The sequence below is a fragment of the Penicillium angulare genome, assembly GCF_028827245.1.
Source record: "Penicillium angulare strain IBT 27051 chromosome Unknown utg000001l_segment0_segment0, whole genome shotgun sequence".
NCBI classification, from domain to species: domain Eukaryota; kingdom Fungi; phylum Ascomycota; class Eurotiomycetes; order Eurotiales; family Aspergillaceae; genus Penicillium; species Penicillium angulare.
The window spans coordinates 4,258,444-4,280,712 of NW_026623160.1; the positions used below are offsets into that span (position 1 = coordinate 4,258,444).

Consider the following 22,269-nt stretch of genomic DNA (forward strand, 5'->3'; position numbering starts at 1 on the left):
ATCAATCACTTCACATGCCTCATAATGTAGAAGCTTCACATATATAGCCACTTTTGATTTTGCTATGCTCTCCAGAAGGCGAAATCCTTGCTCTGAGAAGGAAAAGCGCACAGTTTGGAAAATATAAGGGAGGCTTATTGCGCGATACCTTTTGTTGACCAAAGAAAAGTTTTTCAAGAACGTTCCCGGAAGGTCGAAAATAATAAGATTCAGGACCTCCACAGGAAGAGTATCAAGCCGTTCAACCTCCATTGGACTCTAGAAAAAGAACTTTGCTTTCAATATTATTATCCAGCATAAAATGTTAGCTCCGTGGTATTGTATAAACTTTTGAAAGTTTTCATTTAGATCCAAATACGTATGTGTGTATTTTGTTTCCTGCGATACAGTATGCGCGTTGTTATGGACGGTCGGAGTGCAGCGTATTTTGACGGGCTTTTCAGCTTGGTATTACGGGGAATTCACATGCGCTCGGAAGCTGGATAAGGCATTTACAAAGCATATTCGTTTAGCCCGCCAGATTATAAAACCGGATTCTTGCTTGCTGGCTTTCTCCCTGCTAGTGAAGAGAGAGGCATTTCATTGAAAAAGTCTCACAGCCTGTCATGTAAGCTTCCGTCCTTCCTCCTAACCTTCCTAATGAAATTATAGCACTAAAACACGACATATCCCCAGAATGAAAGGAACCATTACTTGGTCATGCGTCAACTGTCTCTGCAGTTGTTATGATAAAACCAAGATAAAGTTCTTCTCATATGATCCAGGATCTACGTACTCTGCCGTATGGTCATTTTTTATCCCGCATAAAAGACGCGTGAACATACACACTATTTGCCGCGCCTGCCTGGGGGAAATTGGGCACATTTCACCCCAAGAGCAAAAGTCGATCATATTAAAGAAGAGGGACAAATGGAATTACAAACAAAAGGTCTCCTGGGTGAAGCAAGGATGGAATTTTTGGATTACATGTGATGAACGCCAACAAATCAACGAGTCTCTGACAGAGACTGGAGAAGTTCATGTACATCTGTCTAGTAATATTTCTATCACCTGATCCAATCATCTTCATGTATCTCACCACAATTGAAGAAACAGAAATCTCTGATCAGTAGACGGTTTCTTATATTAAAGCTTTCTTCTACCTAACTATCACTGGCTTGCGTGCGTTTTCTCCTACTAGAATCTCGCTCAACCTCTGACGATACATTTTTCCTGATATTGACCTCGTCACTGCTGACGGTGCGCTTTCTTTTTCCTGTGCAAATGTCATAATTCAGAAGGTAGTCTTTAAGCGCATCCACAGACATCGTCATTGATCCATCATGGGGTGATTGCTTTGGATTGTCTATCCGACCCACCAGCAAAATTCGAGATTCCTGCGCCGCTTTAAAAACAGAATTCATATCAGGTAGCACGAATCCAAACTCTGGACTTATAGTGAAGAAGTTGTGCTGTTCGGAAAGGTCTTTGAGTGTATTCATAATATCGAGCTGTGCATCTGGTCTGAACTTATAGTAATGCCGATCTTCAAACAAAAAGATAATAATGAGATTTCGCATGTAATCAGGGCATTGAACCAAGCATGAAGAATATCAGGAACTTTTCGACGAGTAGGTATCGTTAGCTTAGTCCCCAGGTCACCCACTGGAAGTTCGTCTTCAAACCCAGGAACAAGACTGGACGGTTCATTGTCTGGACGGTTCATTGTCTGGAGTTCCACCGGGATGTTGGTATAGTTCAACTGGAGTACTTCCGCCTTCAATCATTGAAACATCATCTGGTCCTTGATTGAGGATATAATGGGAAGGGCTGTATGTATTGGGATAGTTGCTTTCAAAGGCGGGGGGGGGGGTTTGGTCAACAGCGGCGTCTTCATGGATAGCCGTAGTGTCTGGATGAGTTCAAATATATGGATCTGTCAGATTCGTAGGAGATGTCTCATGAGGGCCTTCCGGTAGATAGTCATAGAGATCGCCTAGAAAGCACATTATAATATCTCTTGTTATTCCCAAGGATGTGGGATATCGTCCGGATTCTCGATCATCAGGAGCAATGCTGTAAAGAAACAGCTGATTGCGTTGCTTGCTCATCTGAGAAAGGGAAGGAGCATTGTATCTTCTCTCAGTCACTTGGCTCAACTCATTGGTACTATATCTCAACCCATCCGGATTAAGAACTTCTGGTGGCTGAAGGCCTCTCATAGCTGATCCAATACGACCAGATAGGGATTTCGTAGATTCTGGGCGTAGGGTGCCGTAATTCTGCTCCTGCAGAGATGCAGTGAAGCCCTTAGCGACTAAACTATGGACATCTTTGTCTTGCGCACGAAGAAGAAGAATCTCTGTGGAAGAGAAACCTAAACGATATGCCAGATCTGCTAGTCTAGTCATGTTCAACCCTTCCGTGTCCCAGCCAAAATTTTGTTCGACTCTTTTTTTTTCGGCGCGTTCTGGAGAGAAATGACGTAGTGAAAATAACCAAAGCTGTATAACACAAATTGAGAATGACTGTTCAGAAAGGGACCTTTCTTCAAACTGATGCTCCGACACCTCTACTTGCAGAGAGCTTCATCCTGGAATATGCCATGGTAGCGGGAGGACTTGCAGCAGACGAAGTTTCAGGAGAGCGAGAATCAACATCAAAGGCTTGGTTTTCATTCAATTCCGTAAGGGGAACCGTCTTTGAAGGACCATGAGCATCAGCCAAGTTCAAGTTGCCGCATGCTTCGAGCTACTGACCTGTTCGTTTTGATCTGACGATGCCAGCCCAATCGATGGCGCTTGTAAGCTTCGGCGGCTTGTTTTACGAATGCGAGTCTCTTGGGACATTCCTCCAAGAAAGCCCTTGCACGTGCGTGGTTCAATACTGCATCGTTGTTTGGCGATACGGCACGGCTCGCAAGATGGGCTCTGGTGCACATTTGCTGGGTAGGAACAGAGACCATCTTTACCACGCCTGATACAGGCTTGGCACGAAGGAAGCTGACGATTGCATCGAATCTTTGCCGCTCGACACGACTCGCAGGCTCGAGTTGATGTGGGACCGCTCGAGGATGGCGAGCATCTTTGCGGACGCAACTTCGCTGGAAAGTTAGTATACATATGAAGTAGTACTGATGAAATGACTGTGGAAACACTTTGACGTTCAAGATTGTCACTGCTAGCCCTAAGAGAAGAACCGCCACTTTAAATGTTGATGAACGGACGTGCGAATGTTCACGAGCATAGCCTCGATTAGAGCTCACTAGAATACGCCAGCGGTGATGTGCCGCGTCACTCATCCATGCCACAAAGTAGCGTAATTCTAAACATCGAAGCAATTCTGGGAACGTTCACTTGCTTCCCAGGAGCGCCTGAGTTCCCAAAATCCGGTTTAAAGATCCCAGGATCGGCAACGCTAAATTATGAACCAAATTTACCCGTTGGGTCATTTTTCCAGGGAGTCAAGGCTTCATTAGTTGAAGCAGATCCAAGTTGACGGCGGTCTTTCACACTTAGACACCCCCCATCAAAGCAGACTCCCTATGCAGTAATCAAGATGTGTGCCCCAAACGGCCAAAGAGATCATCTACCACCGTCATCTGAAGGCAGAGTCATAAAATGTTGATGAGTGAGGAATGCAGGTGGGTTCACTAGTAGAATTTGTGAATGTAGCCAGTCTTTTGCCTACGACCCGGTAGCGATAAGCCATTGGGAGACCATCTATAAAGCCGGGGCAAGAACGCCTCCTCGCACTATACCGGTAACTCCGGCCTGACAATCCTCTTCCAAAACATTCGATGCTGCGCGAGATTTTTGTTACTTTTATTCGTGTTTGGAGTCGCAGAACAAATCTTGATGAGCGACCTGGCGAGGTTTATATCAACAGCCGAGCGCAGGCAGATTCACAGCTGGCCCACGCAAGCACCACTTCTATGCAAGAGCTCAATGGCGAAGACATGGCCGACCAGGTGTCGTACGAAAATCAAAGCGGGGGAGTTTCTGCAGATTCGGTGGATCATCACGAGTTGAATCACCTCACTGATCCTCTTGAGAGCGCCGCCTCGACCTTGACCTCCCACATACAGCCGGGGATGCAGGGCGTTAAGGTCCGCCGTCCGGAAATCGGCACAGACGTCGATGACATATACTGCATCTTTTGTCTCGCCGAGAATGGGAATCCTACCGACGAGAATGTAATTCTGCAATGTCGACGCTGCCAAGCATTGTCACATTTGAGTTGTATGGAGGAGTGGTTGAAGCAATGCAGACCTGAGATGCACGAGTCATGCTGCGCCTGGTAAGTGCAATGAACGCGTCTCTCAAACACTTGGTTACTAAAGAGATGCAGCCGAAGTGAAGAGCCTCAAGACGCCCTGTTACGCGGGTGGCCATCGCAGATTCGAATGAGCACTGATGCAGCCAGAAGCTGGGGTGTCACCACAGTTGACCCATGCGATACTCCGTCCGCGGATTCCTCCCCCTCTGTATACAGATCCACCCCAGTGCAAATTTTGCAAGCGGGTGCAGTGCAACAAGAGAGACCTCAGATATTGCCCCGCAGATCGACTAGACTGACCGAAGATGGACGCCCACGTCCACCACTCCGTCGATCACCGAGATTTCGAAGGAATCAAACGGGTGGTTTTGAGAGGGAGAATTGATCTTGGAAAAAAGAAGGGGACCGGAAATCGACCAGGGGCTTTGAGTTGAAGCGGAGGGCACAAGACCAAATCTTTTCTATCAGTGTCAAGGGCGTCAATATTTTGTGGCCCTTCGGTCAGTTTCGCATATCTGCTTTCGTTCTAGATGTTTCATTTAACCTCAGAAAAGGGCGGTTGATTTCTCCAATAATCACTTGTTGTGACATAGCATGCACTGAAAGCCGCCTGGCCGCATAAGGACTTCTCGCAAGCACGCCAAAGTGGGACTCAATGTCTGGCAATGGGACCCTCCGTAGACCCGCCCAGTAGAAAGCGACTTCCTTGCGTGCCTCTACTCCGACCGTGATTCGCTGCAGTGAAACCACCACCGAGCTCATTTTAGAGCATAGTAGATAAATAATAACTGACTGATACAGGCACCCGGAATGGTAAGACGACATCCTTTTGAGAAGTCTCTAATGTCAAATCCGCGACTTCAAGCCTTGCGATCGCGCTCAATGCCATTCATTGCCGCAAACTCAGAATATCCCACGAGAGCTCACCCGGCAGCGCTCGTGCCAACAATTATATTTCGCGCCAGTGTATGGGTACCTGGTAGAGCCAGACCTTTTCGTTCTAGACGAAAAAGCTAAGCGAGTAGGTAAGTTCGAATACCAAACCGCTAAAGCACTATCAGGGCGAGCTGCGCTTGGGAGCTACCCCAATTGAAGTCGGACTAGTTAACTTTTAGCTTCAGGCACGCGATGAAAGCCCATAATTTGCTACAGTATGCTGCGGCAATATGCCCCCATCATGTATGGAAGAACTCTCATGAAGTCAAGTTTTCGATTGACCTTGCTGCTGATCCCACTGTTGAACGTCGCATCCCTGCCAGCGCAGTGCCATCAAGATTGGTTGCAAGTCTGACTGCTCGATTAGCTTGAACTGGGTAAAGACCCAGAATGCCCTCCCTAGAACCATATTCGGACCATTGGAGCTCCCTGCTGGCCTCCTTTCTATTTATCTGACACGGTTTCCCGCTCACAAACGTTGAGGTTGTCAAGTGCGCGAGCTGGTGTGGCCCGGCGAGAAAACAATATCAAGAAGAAATAGCCGTTGGAAAAGCGCAAAGTAGAACGATCCAATTTTCGTGGAAATTCAACGCTCGTGCATCGATGCTCACTTGTGAGATGAACTCATCGCGAAGAAGCCCAGTGGAGACGCGTTTGGGAAATGACGTCACGCGAAGTTAGCTGTGGCAAGTCCAGTGCGGCGCCTCTGACCATTTAGGAAAGCGACCCAAATCTGGTCCCGTCAACGTAGGCCGTCTTGAGAAGTCATAAGGCAACGGAAAGGTTGGCACTCTCTTGGTATGCAGTTGCTCCATAAGTCGGCCCACCCGAAAGTACACGCACGCCACATGGGCACGAAGCTGGCGTGTTTGAGGCTGGTGCCGGAACGGAGCCGCATCAATGGAATTGGCTCCTCAGATCTCCATAAGTCGAGTCAAGTTTCCAATCAACTTGATCCTCTCGCAGTATGTATTATCGGGTATCACCCCTTCAAACTGACAATCAATCATACCGCAGACGCATCATAAGTGGCCATGCCGACAGCGAGATGGCCACCACAGACCTACGAGTAGTACTCTTCACTAGCTCGGCCGCTAGACAAATGTCACGCCCGCTTTGAACAGGCTTGGCTCACAGCGTGCCGAGAACATGTCTCTTCAGCATCTTCAACAGATGACCGAGGCGGAAGACGCTGATTCAAAGTCGCCTTGTCTAATCACAATGGAAATCAGCGATCGGAATGCATAATGCGGACCTAACAGCAGGTCTTGTCGTAAAGTATTCTTCCGGCATAGGTGTTGACTTGGGCGCACATTAAGGTGAGTCAGGGCGCCATGCTAGCCGTCGACTGTGAATGTCTGTTTCGAGAGCCTGTACTGCGGCCGGCCTCGCGCGTCTAATGCCTGCTCAACACCAAGCTGTTGATTAGAGAAGACGGCATTACCACTGGAATGAGCAGGAACCGGGTAACAAATCTTTCGATCAACGTTGAGAGGTCTGCTGGAACGATAGTCAGCCATACGAATGTAAATGCAGGGGGGCAGACGCGATAAAAAGCCACCTGTTCGATATGCTCTTTATACAGTAAGGCCGTAGTGTGATTGAGCCCCGAGTCTCTACAGCAGGCATCGGAGGTATGTTGAGCTGATACACCCAAAGTGTGTGAGTCAGGGAAGCGCATCGGTGACCAGTCGCTATGATAGGTAAGAATGAGCAGGGGAGACTCTTCATCAATCCCAAAAGTAGCTGATATATTTGAGAACAGACATGAGTGCAGCCCTTGTCACCCAAAAATTTCTCCCAATATGGGGTGCATAGCTAGACGCAGTCCTCGGGGCTCTAAAATAACCAACAGTCTGTAGCTTGAGACATGAAGGTTAGCTTGCGTGACTACGGGCTCTATGTCCATTGTGTGTACGGAGCTCGGTCTTGTCAGCTGAAACGGCTCTCCCAATATGCATGGAAAATATCACTGGGATAGAACTGACATCGAGGTTGGCCGACTCATTCTGTCTTGGAGTCAATAGGGTTGATGGGGGCTGACAGTTCCATTAGTCAATAACCTGGACCGCGATACAATCAGCAAGGGCTGAGCGAAGCCTGATGGATGGTCATTCGTCCTGGGAGAGCCGGATCAGATGGAGTGTGGGCGGACGACGTTGAAACCATCGATATAGCCTTGCAGTGGCCCTGGGTTTTCGTTTCATTTTAGTGGCACGCGCCACGTATTGCGTACACACTGGCTTACTGCCGGTGTATCGACAGGCTCTGTGAAGGGTCATTGATCTGTCATTAGCGGATTGTTTGAGAAGTCCCATCACTCACCCGCATTCTATACCTTGAAGGTCTGAGCTATCTAGGCGCGGATTAATTCGGAGAAATGCAGCGCAAAGAGCCGGACTGGAAACGAGCGAGATCAGCCGATATGAGATACGTACCTGATGGCATCACATCCTCATCGCTGATATGGTTGACGAGATGTTCTTTCTTTATGGTATCTGTCAGCGTGGCAACCGAAGTCGCAAGGATAGAGACGCTTCAATTTAGAGATCGTCTCTTGTATTCGAGGTGAAATCGGCCTTTCTCTGGGTACATGATGGGTGCTCTATCCGACTGGTCCCTTGCTATCGAGTCAAGGATCGAGAGGGTAGAAAGCTCCATGAGCCATCGGGCATCTGGGATAGCCCACGCCGGGTCTTGGGGAGGGTGCCGTGAAGATCTCTGCCATAGAAGGGTGTCAGCTTTAGGTACAAAAACTCAATCAAACGTCGGGGGACACGGATCACACTCAGCGTTCGCCGGTATTCATGACGTATCAATCTATTCACCTTTCCGTAAGAGGTCCTGTGACAGAAGTTCGTTTGATCAGCAACTGACCTCACGGAGTAGTCTTGGGCCTACCAAACAAAAGGCTTTCCCGTAATCTACCAGGTTAGAGAGCCTGTCATGGTTGTCATCGAATGTATTCAGATCTGGACTGCACACAGACTGTTCTTGAAGCTCTATTGTGAGATCGTTAGATAGGACATAGTGCCTTTTTCGTGGGTCGGATGAAATCAACACCTCACCTTGGTAGGGATTTTGCGTCCTGCGGTGGATGTATTGGAAGCCTAGTGGAACCGAGGAATAAACGGTGTTAGTGCAAGCTTTAACTAAGGAAGGGTGGTACTCACGTATTAAAGCCCTCGTGTATCTGTTCTAGAGGAAGAGTGTTATCAGTGAGAGATAGCTAGGCTTGAGCCGATGACTGGGTACACTTACAAGTAGTAGACGAGAGGAGATGATCACAAGTCAATCTTCGCAAATGATATGTGCGAAGAGAGATGCAAGAGGAAAGTCAAGCAAGACGGATGGGAGCATATTTATACCCTTCAGGGCGGAGTTCCTCGTCTTTCGCTTGGATCAAGAGTGGCAAATTGTGAGACTCTCTGATTCTTTCTAGGCAAGAGGAAAAACGGCATACCAGCAAGCAGTTTTCTGCGCTCAAGCAACATGGCTACTCACCAGTGGTGAGCAAACAGGAGCAGCAGAAACCGAACAACAAATGGTGGAAGTAGAATGCGGCCAGAATGCCACCAAGAAAGTGGAGGAGTCGCCAATTGAGACACCAGAGTTCATTCACTAGCGGATTCAGTTGAATCAACAGCGATGAGCAAACATGAGGCGTCCCAAGAATATGCGGAATGACAAATAGTTATTATGAGGAACCGTTGAAGTAGAGTTTGAGTCCCAGTCACTCGAATTAGGGATGGCCGAATGAGGTCGTAAACCTTATTCACTCGCGAAATCAGTTGACTAAACGTGGATCAGCAAACAGGAGTTGTATCAATAATATATGGAATGACAGATACTTGTTGAAGAGTAAAAGTTGAGGCGAGCACTAGGAAGTCCTCATTTCTATTACTGAATTGACTATCTTATCGTTTCTCTCTTCCCTTGTCAAGCCCACTTAACTAGTGGCCGGAGAGAAACCTATAACCAGGCTAAATAGTTTTGCTAGCTGCATAATCACTTGCACGGCAATGAATCATACGGGCGCATAATGGGATTTGAGCAGAACACATAATACACGCCCTGGAGGGAGCGTGAAAGTTGCTGTTCCTCCCTCAGCAGAATGTGAACCTTTGGTATCCCAAATTGGCAAGACCATAGCAATGCATGGTCATTAAGTTGAGCCAACACGGGTACCCTGGATCCACACCGGTGCGGCCCGTGGGTCGAGGTGGGCCACCGTATCCACTCTGGTGCCTCAACGTTGAGTGAACGACAGGGAATGATCAGCGAGGAAGCTGGAAGCCCTCAGGAAATGATGGTGAATGAGAGGTTGCTCAATTTTGTGAGACCTCCGGAAACTCTCCACGGCGTTCTTGGAATCGCTTTTCATTACATTTCGGCCGTTCCAGCAAAAAGCACCGCTCCTCAAGTAGCGGGTGCTGGGCATACACTACTCTACGAAAGACACAAAAGTGCGTCCCGCCAAAAGTTGAGAATTGGAGACAGTTGCTCACTAAGTTGATATGCCATGGGCTTTTTGATAGTAATGCCATAATCAGAGTATATTGACAATCACCAAGAACTCAGAGCTCTCTGCAGCCTCGCAGCTCCCACTCTTCCTTCGTCAGTGAATCTCAGCCCTTGAATAGAACATCTGGACATGCAGGAATTCGCACAAGAAGTGGTCTTGAATGAAAATAGCGTAGGGATTCGCTCTTCTTCGAAGTGCAATTAAAGAACTCTGATCAGAACCAACTTAGCCGTTTGAATCCCACGATAGACTGCCAGAACTTGGGCATAGTCAAGCGGAGGTGACATGGAAGCCGCACACAATTTTGACGGGCCTCTTCAAAGTAGACGAATGGCCCGCCCGCCGTCCTCCACAATAGCACGTTGGCACGCGCAGAATCATTCTGAGCACCTTCATTCTGACTCACTTCCCTGAGGTCACCGTACCACTACTGTGAGCCATGGGCGAGCCAGCTCTTTTCCCTCCGATTGCAACTGCGCCAATTTTCTGATTCGACCAGCACGTTCTGTGAGTCAGGAATACTACATACCTAGATGAAATAGACGGTCCCGGTGCTGTCTGGCGCGACATGATTGGCGATCCATTCAACAGCATCGTCCAGCTCATGGTTCAGGACCGGTGAAGACATTGCATCGACCGCCAGAACCGTCCCCGGTGAGAAACCTGCACTGCTGGTATCTACGAGAAAGCGTAGCTGAAGTGCATAAAAGCAGGCTCCTCCCCCGATGCATTTCTCTTTCTTCACACATCGCGGCCGCGGTGTGTCGCCTGACCTTCAGGCCTGAGGTTTCCGTGACGACGGCTGTTGCTGATCCAAGCCCAGTGACATAAAAACAGTGCTTCGCAGGGGGGCGCTGCGTTACCAAGTGAACTCCGCAGGAGACCGCTGCGTCAACAAGTTCTCTGCAGGAGACCGCTGCATTACCAAGTTCTCCGCAGGAGACCGCTGCGTCAAATAAGTTCTCCGCAAGGAAAAATGCGTTACCAAGAGGATCCGCAGGGACATCTGCGACACCAAGAGCCTCCGCAGGAGACAGCTGCGAAATCAAGCGCCTCCGCAGGGACATCTGCGACACCAAGAGCCTCCGCAGGAGACAGCTGCGACACTAAGCGACTCCGCAGGAGACAGCTGCGAAATCAAGCGCCTCCGCAGGGACATCTGCGAAATCAAGAGTCTCCGCAGGGACATCTGCGACACCAAGAGCCTCCGCAGGAGACAGCTGCGAAATCAAGCGCCTCCGCAGGGACATCTGCGAAATCAAGAGTCTCCGCAGGGACATCTGCGACACCAAGAGCCTCCGCAGGAGACAGCTGCGACACCAAGCGACTCCGCAGGAGACAGCTGCGAAATCAAGCGACTCCGCAGGAGACAGCTGCGAAATCAAGCGCCTCCGCAGGGACATCTGCGACACCAAGAGCCTCCGCAGGAGACAGCTGCGACACCAAGCGACTCCGCAGGAGACAGCTGCGAAATCAAGCGCCTCCGCAGGGACATCTGCGACACCAAGCCCCTCTAGCAATGTGCAAGCACCTCTGCGTGGTGCTAGGGACCAGTATTCATCTCCCATGGGGACTGAAGAAGCCAAGACTTGCACAGTAGATAGACTAAAGCGCGAGCCATAGCAGCCCACCGGGAAATGCAATCATCACATTATCAATTCGGTCGATCCAAAGCACTCTCGTAGGCCATACCTAGAGTCGTATTTAGTAAAGTCGCTTTACGCAATAGGTTCCTCGACATGTCACATGATGAGCCAATTCAAAGCGGCCGTCTCTCACTGCAAGAGACATATGTTAAAAGTAGACAATGTGTCTGAATGATTCCTCATTCGCGAATCCAATGTCAAGATCCCGTTCAGGCACGATTTTCGTGAAGGTGACCATTGAGGGGATCTGAACCGTCGTAGGTCGTCCGAACCCTCGAAAGTGGCGCTGAGCGCGACTTCGAGCTGATGCGATTCTTGATGGGGTGAGTGTTGACGGCTGAGTGTTGACGTTGACTCGTCGGGCTATAAACATGCGGTGAAGCGGTGAACGGCAGGCAGTATTTGGTTCACACTGGCTGATCTGCCCTCGACCCACTTCGCGCGTCCACTCGCCATTGTCCCATGGGCCGCCTCATGTATACGTCCTCTCCAAGAATTCTCGTAGATCCAAGTTTGCTCCTTCATGATTCCTTCTATAAAGTACCTTCAAAGAACTCAAATTTACCCATCTCTTGAACCCAACAATTCCCACCTCATAATGGCACAGTTGGATCCGTCGTCTGCCGGCCGTGCTCGCACGGGAATTGCGAATGTTGAGAGAACAATTGAAGCTTTGGGCAACAGATCTGCCTCACCAGTACCGACAGCATCCCCGCAAAAGACAGGCGACTCAAACAAGTCCAGTCACAAACACTCGAACCGAAGAGAATCTAGTGACGGAATACAAAAACGAGTGCGATTTGACCTGGTTTCGGAAGACACGTCTAGAAGCGTTGCACATTCCAACATATCTGCACAGTCAAAATCTAGTATCAGTCGGTACATGCCCTCATCCTCCCTGGCTTTACAGCCTAGACCTGCTAGTCTACAACGCAGACTGGGCAGACGCAGAAGGTGTGTACTTGAAATCCGGAGCCCCCTCGTATTTATGTCTGTTGTAATTCAAAGAAAGATTGATTGTTATATTTGAGAAGGAAACATAGGACTATATATACATCAAGAAGAACAAGTTGATTTCCAATCAACTTGATTCTTCGTATAGATACATCGGGATTAATTCCGATGGTGCGGCTCTGTTCCTGATCTGCACCAACCTGAAATCACAACAATGTCTAAGACCGAGAACTGATTTGTATCTCTAAATGCAGGTTACTCAGGAGAGACGCCAAATCTGACGACCAAGAAAGGAATGGCAGTAACAAAAAATGTACTGCCGAGGGCATTGAAGATTTCAATAGTGACATCCAAGCCCTTAAAAGAGAGATGGAAAATGTCAAAGAGGGACTGAGATCAATCAAAGTGTGTAAGCCAAATGACTGGGTTTCACCGTGAGAGATGAATCCATCGTTCACGCCCGCAAAGAATTTTAGGCTTGTTTGGCGGAATTGCGAGGAAATTTTGAATAAAGAGTCACCTAAAAATGCTTTTGAACGAGTATCCAAACGAATATTAAATATTGAAAAATCCATACTGTATAAGAAGACAAACACAATCATTTCTGCTCTGTAAAGCAAAATGCACAAATTGAAGATCATATCATAGAGAACAAAGACCTCTCCCTTTTGACACTACGTTCCTATATAATTAACTCTCAATCGGACTAGCTAGACTTTTTTTGTAGCTTTTTTGCTGGTGTTCTTTTCTCTTTTTTTTCTTTTCCATATTCCTCAAAAAATTGATACCAGTGGCCACTTGACCTGATGCTGAAAACGACTTGCTTTTATCAATCAGCAATCAAAGCTCCTCCTCCACACCCTCAGGGGCAATCAGTCCTTGGACCTCTTCTCCGTTGTTCTGTAGCATGGTCGCTTTGTAGATTTCGTAAAGAGCCTCGGCAACGACTTCTCGAGCCTCTTTTTCTGAAGGACTCAAGTTCCCCCAGTCTTCTTTGATTCCTCGTTTGCGCATGAAATCCGCCTGACTAAACTTGAAAGTGGGAGCCTGACCTCGACCTTCCGCCATATTGCGGTTGTCAGATTCACTCGACACAGTATTCGCAGGTCTTGATTCTGGCCTGGTTGGAGAAACGACATCGTCAGGTTCCTCGTCAAGACTGACAGGGTTGAATCTGGTGCCTGCCCGGTTGTTCCGTGGCGACGGTGGAGATGTGCTGTTGATATCGGGAGTCAGAGAGAAACCCCTAACACCTGGGGTCCGTAGGCGCGAAGTGGGTCTCCGTTCCCGGAGGCGGCTCAAGGAGGCGTTCAATGGACATGGCGTAGTACCACGACTGCGTCCTCCGGACCCGGGCTGATTCTCAGCCCAGGCTGTATACTGATTCTCTTGATTGTCCCAAACTTCTTTGATTGTTTCCTCAGCTGCCTCGCGCCCATGACAAAAGCGAACGAACTCGCACTTGGGAATCCACGAAAATCCCGTTGCAACTTTGCACCTTTTCTTGTCATCATCTCTCAAGCCCTTCCACAGAACTTTCACCCACGAGCATGGACTACGTGTGGAGATTCTAGAGCCTGTGTTTTCAAAGAGTGCTCCATAAATGCCGGCGACATTTGCGGTCGTATACCGGTATACCTTCTTCCCATTAGCGGTGCGGTCTCGAATCGCCGAGATCCGGAAGTCCTCGTCGGTAGTACTGGCGAAGCAATCGTTGGTGTAGTTGGGTTCATATCTGAATGTGAATTTGGCCGCGTGAGGTGGACCTTCTTGCACGATCACGAAGGTGGATCCTCTCAGAGTGCCCCATCCATCGACAGTGGCATTGGAATCAAGAGGCTCGCCCTCTGCGGAGCGATTTGCCTTCTTTTTCCGAGGCGTGTCGATGACAGCCAGACATTTAAAGCCTTCAACAAGGCCAGCGGTAGTATCTTGGCTTTGGGACGGTGACACCTTGAGATGGGGAGGATCACTCTGTATATCCGGTAGATTGCTCTGTGCAGATTGTGGCTGGTCATTGTTCGCACGACTGGGACTGAGATCTTTCATTTCGATATCTGCCTCTACCGATGGGATAGCCTTATCAGGTTGGTGTGGGGAATTCTCCTCCACAGGGGCATCTCGGTGCATCCGGCCCAGATCATCCCCATCGGGATAAGATATCTGGTTCTGATTCGAGTTTGCTGGGGATATCGAGGCCTGTTCCACACCACTCTGGAACTTGTTTGCAGAAAGAGACCCATTTTCTGCCATTCTTACCACACTATCCATATTGGAAGGAGGGACCTTTGGCTTTGTGTCCGGCCTTTTAGAGATGCCTGTGGATGACATGACGAAAAGCTAGAGAAGGAATACGTCTGGATCGAAGTGATGTGTGTTCTACAGGAACTATTTATGCATTTTTGTCTTGGTGATACCGTCGCGTGCTTTATACTTGATCACGTATGCGAATAACAAATTGCGGATGCCGTCATTTTCAGGACGCTGATTGTTCTTCAATCGAGTCGCAATTTCAAAGGGCGTTGAGAGCCATGGAGAGCTCTTGCCCAGTGATCAACTTTCGAGATGCTCTGATATCATGTTCTTGAGACAGGCCAGCACAATTGCCGGATGTTGGCGCGTAGTAAGGGCATGTGAGCGACTCAAAAACCGAACCCTAATTGAAATGGCTAAAAAGACCTGACATGCATGTTTCGGCGGCTGAGCCGCATTTCATGCATGCTCGTCATTGCTACGGGCTTAGTCGCCACTGAAACTGCGATTCTTCAACGAACATTTATTTGCTAACAAGTTTATCGGTTTAAAATAGAGTACCTTCATCCATTTGGAACCTATTCATGAGGCCCAAGACGTCCAAAGAATCTCTGTCATCGATCAAGCATTCATTGACAACCAACCCTCAACAAGAACCTCCTCATTGCAGTGCAGTCACTATCATGCAGCGGGCAATGCAAAGATAATTGTAGCTAAAGAAATTTGCCTCATGAACATGCCCGTTGGGTGTCCTTGGTTCATAGCCAATGATTTGGCCGCTTGCGATCCAAGTGAACGTCAATCAAAATTTTCTGATTTTCTTTAAAGGTCATAAAAAACTTCTATCTCTTCTCAATATATTCAGTACTTCAAACGCCCATCAAACGAGGTTTCCGGTTTCCTGCCCAGTATAGTCCTCTCGTGTTGGAAAATCAGCTCTGGGCTGAAATGACTCGTTGGCCGCTCTTTTTCGCAGTCCAAATCCCGCAGATGATCGCTGGAGCGGTCGATACCTCTCATCGGCAGCATCCCCTCCTTCAGCGCAGCACTGATATTTACGCCGCAGTACTAGGTGGTAACGGCAAGATCGCCGACGGCTGGCCAAGTATCGATCAATGGGCTGACTCTCTTGAAACCATGTTTGAGAACAACAAAGGGACCATATCTGTCAGCTGTGCCGAATGGGGGCTCCCTAATAACTCGGAAGACGAAACCCAGTTCATCAAGGATGCTATCTACCAAGCGGAGAAATCAAGCGGCGTCGACGCGCGCTTCATCTTGTCGATCGTCATGCAGGAGAGCAAAGGATGCGTTCATGTCCAGACCACGAATAATGGGGTTGCTAATCCTGGACTGATGCAAAGTCACGAGGGATCCGGGTCCTGCAACGATAATGGGCTGGTTCAGAACCCTTGTCCCATGGGCGAGATACTCCAGATGATCCTGGACGGCGTTGAAGGCACCCCAGCCGGGCTTGGCCTCAAGGCACTGATAGCTCAAGAAGGCGGCACAGCAGATGTGACATCATATTACAAGGCCGCGCGTGCTTACAACTCCGGCGCGGTAGCTTCTAGCGGCAACCTGGGCCAGGGCGGTGCCACTCACTGCTATGTTTCTGACGTCGCCAATCGCCTTATGGGTTGGACCGATGGACCCAGTTTGTGCGCTCCAGATTCCATTGGTCAACTATCTGCTGCGCATTGGGATAGCGACAGTTCTGCTGGGCACACTGACCGCAATGGGACGTCGACTACTACGACTGCGCGGATTTTTGCCCAAACCCACGGCTCCTCTTCGTCCAGCCTAAGCGCACCCTCAACACCTATTGTGCAGTCCTCTGTGGCCTGGACATCTGCGCGGGTCTCTCACAGTTCAACTTCATTGGCTTGTAGACGCAAGGGCAATTAGGCTACATAACATGAGCAGCGTCATGTTGGACAGTGCTTATGATGCCCTCTAGCTGTGTTGATATCAAGGACCGAGATCATCTAGCTACCAGAGGAGATACAAGCTAAAGCGCTTCCAAAAGGATTCAAATAAACCGAAAGTAGAACGCTCATTTGAAGTCCTCTTTCTCTAAGCGGGCGAGAAATCTCCCTTGTAGTTCCAACTGAGCAAGAAGTTTCTCTTCCCGCGCCTTCTGCTCTGCTTCCCGTTTCTTTTCTCGTTCCTTCTGATCTACTTCTCGTTGCTTTTGTCGTATCCTTTGTTCTTCAAGCTGGGCAAGGAGTCTCTCTTCCCGTACCTTCTGCTCTGCTTCCCGCGCCTTCTGCTCTGCTTCCCGTTTCTCCTCCTTTACCTTCTGTTCTGCCAGCTGTTGCTGCAGTGTTTGAACCATCATTCGCAGCTCGTGTTGCAGTCCACGGCTCTGCGAGGATGCGGCTCTACGATATCCTGGGCTTTCCTGCGATCCAATAATGGACAGCTGTGACTCAACTTCATCGACGTCGATTCCTGAGATATCGTCTTCTGGATCAGGCACTCTGCCAAGGACGCGCATCAATCGATCGGTATGAATGCGCAGGAACTCACGGTCCACATTTTCCACGAATCGATAGCATGTCCATCGGTCCTCTGGAGTCCAGACGTTGGGTTGCGCAATTGGCCACCGGTAGAATAACACTTTGTCTTCCTTGAATTCAGGATAGTAGCCGTATATGCGAAAGCCGTCGAGCTCATGAGAGATCGAAAATCCGAGAATCCGCCGGTGCACCTCTTCTGTACAGCCAGCCGCTTGGCACAGCGAGACCACGGCTCGTAGCCCAATGCTCATGCTGTGCATGTTTTGCCGGTCTGCGAGCTCCAGCGCATGGTTTCCACATTTGATCTCAGCGGTCAAATAAGGGAAGTACATGTCTTCGCGCGCCGTCTACGGCGACTTTTCGTCGGGTCTGATGCCGAGTTTGCGCCTCTGGCTCTCAGTGAACACTGACCACTTCAATCCACGTGCATGGTCAGGCTGCGGCTTTGGACCATAGATCGGTTCAGTCTTCAGCCATGGATCATTGTATCCACCTATGACGTCTCTCAGGCCCTGCGTGCCCCTGATAAACTGATTTTCCGCGGACGGCATGATCAGGGGATGCAGGTCTACCAGGAAACGCGCTTCAGACCGGTTCCGCAGCGGATAATGGAATCTGTCAACATACTCATCATCGAACAGGGTGCCCTGTGGAGTTGCGATCGGCTGACGGAGAAGACGCTCACAGAGCGCGATGTCGTCGGGCATCGGGCCGGCTTGGGACGGCTGCATGAAGCAACCTTTGGTCCCCAGTATGGTCACATAGTTCACAGCTCGGTAGGCGTATAACCGGGTGTCTCGAGCCGAACCGCTTTCGCTGTTTTCCGAGGAGACAGACCGAGCGCGCCCCTGGTCGGCAGAGATCAAACGCGATCGTGATCGTTTGGATACCGGTTCGCTCATCGCTACAACGGTACCGGCTGCTGATGGCGCAGGTATCCAGTGGTATATTTGGTCTTCAAGCGGGGTGGGCGTATACGTGAGCGAGATTGGCGTCGTAGTTGGGTGTTCTGGAGGATTGGATTCCTATGCAGTTAGCTACTGGAACGTCGTCAACCCAGACACGCTACTCACTTTTCCAGGGTGATCTGGCGAGGAGGGAGAAAGCGGCTATAATGATTTCCTACGGTCGTGCTTCCTCTACAAAGGTTCTGGATTCGTGCTCAAGCTACCTCGCCGGGGTACTTTGGACGGCCGCTCCTCACCATCACTCTGAGTCGCGTAGATCGGGCGATATTCCACGTTTCATGGTGGAAGGTCTGACCAATCGAGGACATTCATATTCCTGGTCGAGACTGCGTGAAAACAAAGATTAAAAGGCGCGCCGTTTCATCGAACAGGGATGTCGGGTATCGAGTGGTGACGGGAGGCCCTTGGCCAGGAGCCGGATCTTCCCTTGCCAGCAACGATAGAGACGCAGGGTTACTTGGGCCAGAAAAGCACGTATTCATTTCTGGCCTATTTTGGTATTGTCATGGCATGGCATAAGCAGACTTGTTTTGTTTTTGCGATGCAGATCCTTGCCGAGATGTGTTACGCGCTATTGGCCGAGCGCGGTAGGACGGGTTTTCTTGGGGATACTTGCCTCAAATATTCGGGCCTTCAAGCTTGTCCGCAACCGTACCGTTACTTGTGACGATGTACATGCACTCGGCTCTCTAGGATGCTTGCAAAGGTGCGTAGGTCGAATGCGCCAAGAAGGTCAGTCCGAAGAGTTCCCCTACTTGTAGGATGTTTGGCTTTATATCGAACAGTGAACTGGATCAACAGGAGATTCAAGTCAAAATGCGTGATTAATCGCGAAGAACTTAATACACGTACGCAGAGAATTTCCTTATATATCTAATCCTTCCTACTGTCTTAAGGGGATTCTCATTCCATCGTTGGATATTCAGTAGCGGGACTTTCTTGAGGCTGAGATCCCGGCCCCGGGACCCCGTCTATAATCGATGTCTCCGGCTTGAAATCACCATAGTTGGTGGGGAGACAGGGAGGCGGTGTCGGAATACCAGAGAGCTCACGCCAGAGTGTGTGAAGATCAATGTCGAAGCATCTATCATTTGGTAAGCATGGTCGTGTCCTGATGACTAATTGGCACGTACCATATTGGGCTGTTCTATCCATCTCGTCGATATTGGCGTGGTACAGAAACGCTTGCTGGCCTTGAACTGGGCTACCCTAAGGCTTGACACGACTTGACAAAGCAAAGGATGTAGTCAGCCGTTTATATAACGAGAGACATAGATCAGGAATTTGGCAAGGTATTTTGAGTGTCCGATCAACGTACTGAAACCCTCAGGTCCCCACAGCATAAATTCCGATACAGATACGCACGGGCTGCGTCGACCTGGGTGCATACCTTGGTTGAAACCGGAGTCCGCAAGGTGTGATTGCGGACGGGGTAACCTGTTCTCCTCGAGTGTCCAATGTACCAGGACAAGCGAGACATGATGAGAGGCATCCTATTCCCGTCGCGGAATCGCTCTCAACCTGAGATCCCGACAAGGCCAGCAGCCCGTGTGAATGCATGGCCAAGAATGACCTCTTGAATGGGCGGATAGGAAATAGAAGAGGCAGAATGGCCCCCCAAGTCAGTGTGACGAAAGTAGAAGGATGGAGCCTGATAGGGGTGTAGTGCTAGGTCTACTGTATTCACTTGATCGAAGCGAGCACGTAAGCGGTAGACGGGCGAAAGGGTAGTGGTTGCGAGTGGGACCAGAGGTGAAGACGATCATTCAGGTGCAATTTCCTTTGTTGACTAGGTATTCCCTTGTTTTCTTTGTCTTGTTTGCATACCTACAGTCACGGGTGACCAATCAGATGCAGGTTACTCAACGGGCTAGACCCTGATTTATAACTGTCAGCTGGCCTGATAATACTTGATAGCACCCCCGGCATAGCAGCATGTAATTAAAGGGAGCTACATCGGGCGAGTAAAATCATCATCATCATCATCATGCCGAGCCCCCTGCGAAGCCAGCAACTGCCTTTCGTCGAGCACTTGTAGGAAAGAGACAGTAATTTCGGTGTAGATATATCACTTGGGGCGACATTTGGCAATGTGAGGCAACATAACTACTGCTTATCAAAATTCAATCAAAATCATATCAATTGTCTCCCTTAGATTAGTTGATCAGCTTCACCGCATGACTGAGGTAGAAACTCACAAAAACCTCAAGCGAGTCGGTCGGACGCCCAATCTTCATTAAACATTATATTTACCACAAGGCCTGAATATATCTTAAATTTTACCTTTCAGTGCTCGCTAACTTCCACATTCACCTCCCGCTGTACATGTATAGCGTTTTCGTTTAAGTGATCACTTTCCTTTGAGGCCTTGCCCATGACCGACACAAGTTGAACTTCCTCTCCGTATAGCCCCGTCTCGTTGGCTGTATGGCGAATCTTTGAGTTGCCCATTGATCTTCCTGTACCTCCATATCCATATCGCTCCCCGAACCGTGAGTTGGAGTTCGTGGTAGATTTGTCTTTGCCAAATAATTTCCACATGATTGGTCGTAAGGTGGGGAGGCAGGCGCTGATTAGATATATATCGGGCTCGGCGACACTCCAGGCCATTAGGTCTGTAGAGGACCAAGATCCATCCTGCACGGCATTTCCTTTGGCGAAGATAACGAATCGCATAACCGATGTGACCAGACCCCTGAAAAGTAACGTGGCAGTGAGCTTGGGTTCAAAGGGAGATGTGAAGGATAAACGCGGTGTAATTGAATCTGACTTACATAATACCAGTTGCAAAGGTCAATGTGAGGCCTAATTTCACTTTCATGGAGACATTCAACTTCCAGACAATGGGTACTGGCATGACGAGCATAATAATATCTGTGAAAATGTTTGGCAAAGAGGCCCATAAAAAAAAGGCCTGTTTGTTGTAACAATGCCCCTCGGAGATTGTCAAATCCCAGTTATAACTGAATGGCTGGCACATATTTAGACACATTATGCCGGACACAACAGCAGTGAGGGCAATCACGACTCCTACTACCAAGATGATAGTCCGGTAAGGGTTCACCGTCCAGAGACGACCATATAGTGCCAGGACAGCCAGCTTAGAGAAGGCGACCGTGGAATAATAGTAAGTCGACACTATCAACAGCCAGATAAAGTATTTCGGTTCTCTACTAGGTGTTTCCATTGCCAATGCTTCGAGGTGGTAACCAACACCGCCATATTTGACGAAACCTAAATCATACATTACGTATCAGTACAGTAGTCAAAACTGGGTGTATCCGCCGGAGGACTAACAAATCGCAAGAGCAGATAAGCCCACTGAGATGACTCCAGAAACAGCAGCCAATGTATCATCCAGGCCCCAGGGAGTTCTAGTCAAAAAACGAGAGTAGAAACGCAATGCAAGAAAAAAAGTGGTAATAGGCAGCATAGCAACTGCTACACCAGTAAGGCGATACCCGATAAATGCAGTCAGGTACGCCTCTGATGGCGCTGATTCTGCTCGAGAATCCATGGTCGACGTGGGCTATCGCTGGTGGTTGAGAGTTGCGCAGTTGCAATATTTTGAGATTTGGCTGACTCATAAGTGTACGTGGAAAATATCTTCAAAGTTTCAGGCCCGAGAGTCGGACGGGGCGTATAAATAATCACTTTTACACCATTTCATATTTCCGTACGTGTAAATTGAAGAATAGGGGTATCAAGCTGGTAATGTAATAAGGTTATTATGGGTCGGTAATACTTCGAAGGAGGATTGGCCATAGCGATCGCTTGTGGGTATTAAAGCTTAAACTTGGCCATTCAACACTAGCGGCAAAAAAAGAATCTGTCGATTCACTCGGCGTGGTTAAGGTTTTTTCGCCTTGTTTTTGAGTGAATCAAAGCGGGAGGTCCAACATTTTTATCAGCAGATCGTGATCAATGTTCATCCACTTCCTCAAAATACGAATCTGTACCCAGAGGTCGTGATTTAGAAACTGACAATGAAAGTTTAATCACTACAGGGTAGTAGTAGTAGTAGTAGTAGTAGTAGTAGTAGTAGTAATTTCATTTACACTGTCCCCTCGCGAACGATATGCTAATCACTACTGTATGAAACTAAACTATTTCACAAGATTTTCTCCAATCGATGTTTTACTGGTGGCCTCAAAAGATTGTGTCAATCTAAAGACAATACCGAGATACTCTACGCGGAAAACTATGAT

The 22,269-nt window shown here is 48.8% G+C and overlaps 5 protein-coding genes across 5 annotated transcripts; 1 reads left to right on the forward strand and 4 right to left on the reverse strand.

Moving 5' to 3' along the window:
- Positions 1 to 1,142: 1,142 nt before the first annotated feature.
- Positions 1,143 to 1,705, reverse strand: N7478_001439 (uncharacterized protein; the record flags this gene model as incomplete). Its single annotated transcript, XM_056917654.1, has 2 exons — positions 1,143 to 1,525; positions 1,642 to 1,705. 2 exons carry the CDS (start codon positions 1,703 to 1,705, stop codon positions 1,143 to 1,145), a joined length of 447 nt encoding a protein of 148 aa, XP_056785534.1.
- Positions 1,706 to 1,901: 196 nt separating this feature from the next.
- On the reverse strand, positions 1,902 to 2,390 carry N7478_001440 (uncharacterized protein; the record flags this gene model as incomplete). Its single annotated transcript, XM_056917655.1, has 1 exon — positions 1,902 to 2,390. The coding sequence occupies one exon, from the start codon at positions 2,388 to 2,390 to the stop codon at positions 1,902 to 1,904; it is 489 nt and encodes a 162-aa protein (XP_056785535.1).
- A 308-nt stretch (positions 2,391 to 2,698) lies between these two features.
- Positions 2,699 to 3,280, reverse strand: N7478_001441 (uncharacterized protein; the record flags this gene model as incomplete). The annotated part of the gene is made up of 1 exon (XM_056917656.1): positions 2,699 to 3,280. One exon carries the CDS (start codon positions 3,278 to 3,280, stop codon positions 2,699 to 2,701), a length of 582 nt encoding a protein of 193 aa, XP_056785536.1.
- Positions 3,281 to 3,778: 498 nt separating this feature from the next.
- N7478_001442 (uncharacterized protein) lies at positions 3,779 to 4,282 on the forward strand (the record flags this gene model as incomplete). The annotated part of the gene is made up of 1 exon (XM_056917657.1): positions 3,779 to 4,282. The coding sequence occupies one exon, from the start codon at positions 3,779 to 3,781 to the stop codon at positions 4,280 to 4,282; it is 504 nt and encodes a 167-aa protein (XP_056785537.1).
- Positions 4,283 to 20,347: 16,065 nt separating this feature from the next.
- Positions 20,348 to 21,578, reverse strand: N7478_001443 (uncharacterized protein; the record flags this gene model as incomplete). The annotated part of the gene is made up of 3 exons (XM_056917658.1): positions 20,348 to 20,756; positions 20,836 to 21,295; positions 21,359 to 21,578. The coding sequence occupies 3 exons, from the start codon at positions 21,576 to 21,578 to the stop codon at positions 20,348 to 20,350; spliced, it is 1,089 nt and encodes a 362-aa protein (XP_056785538.1).
- Positions 21,579 to 22,269: the final 691 nt, after the last annotated feature.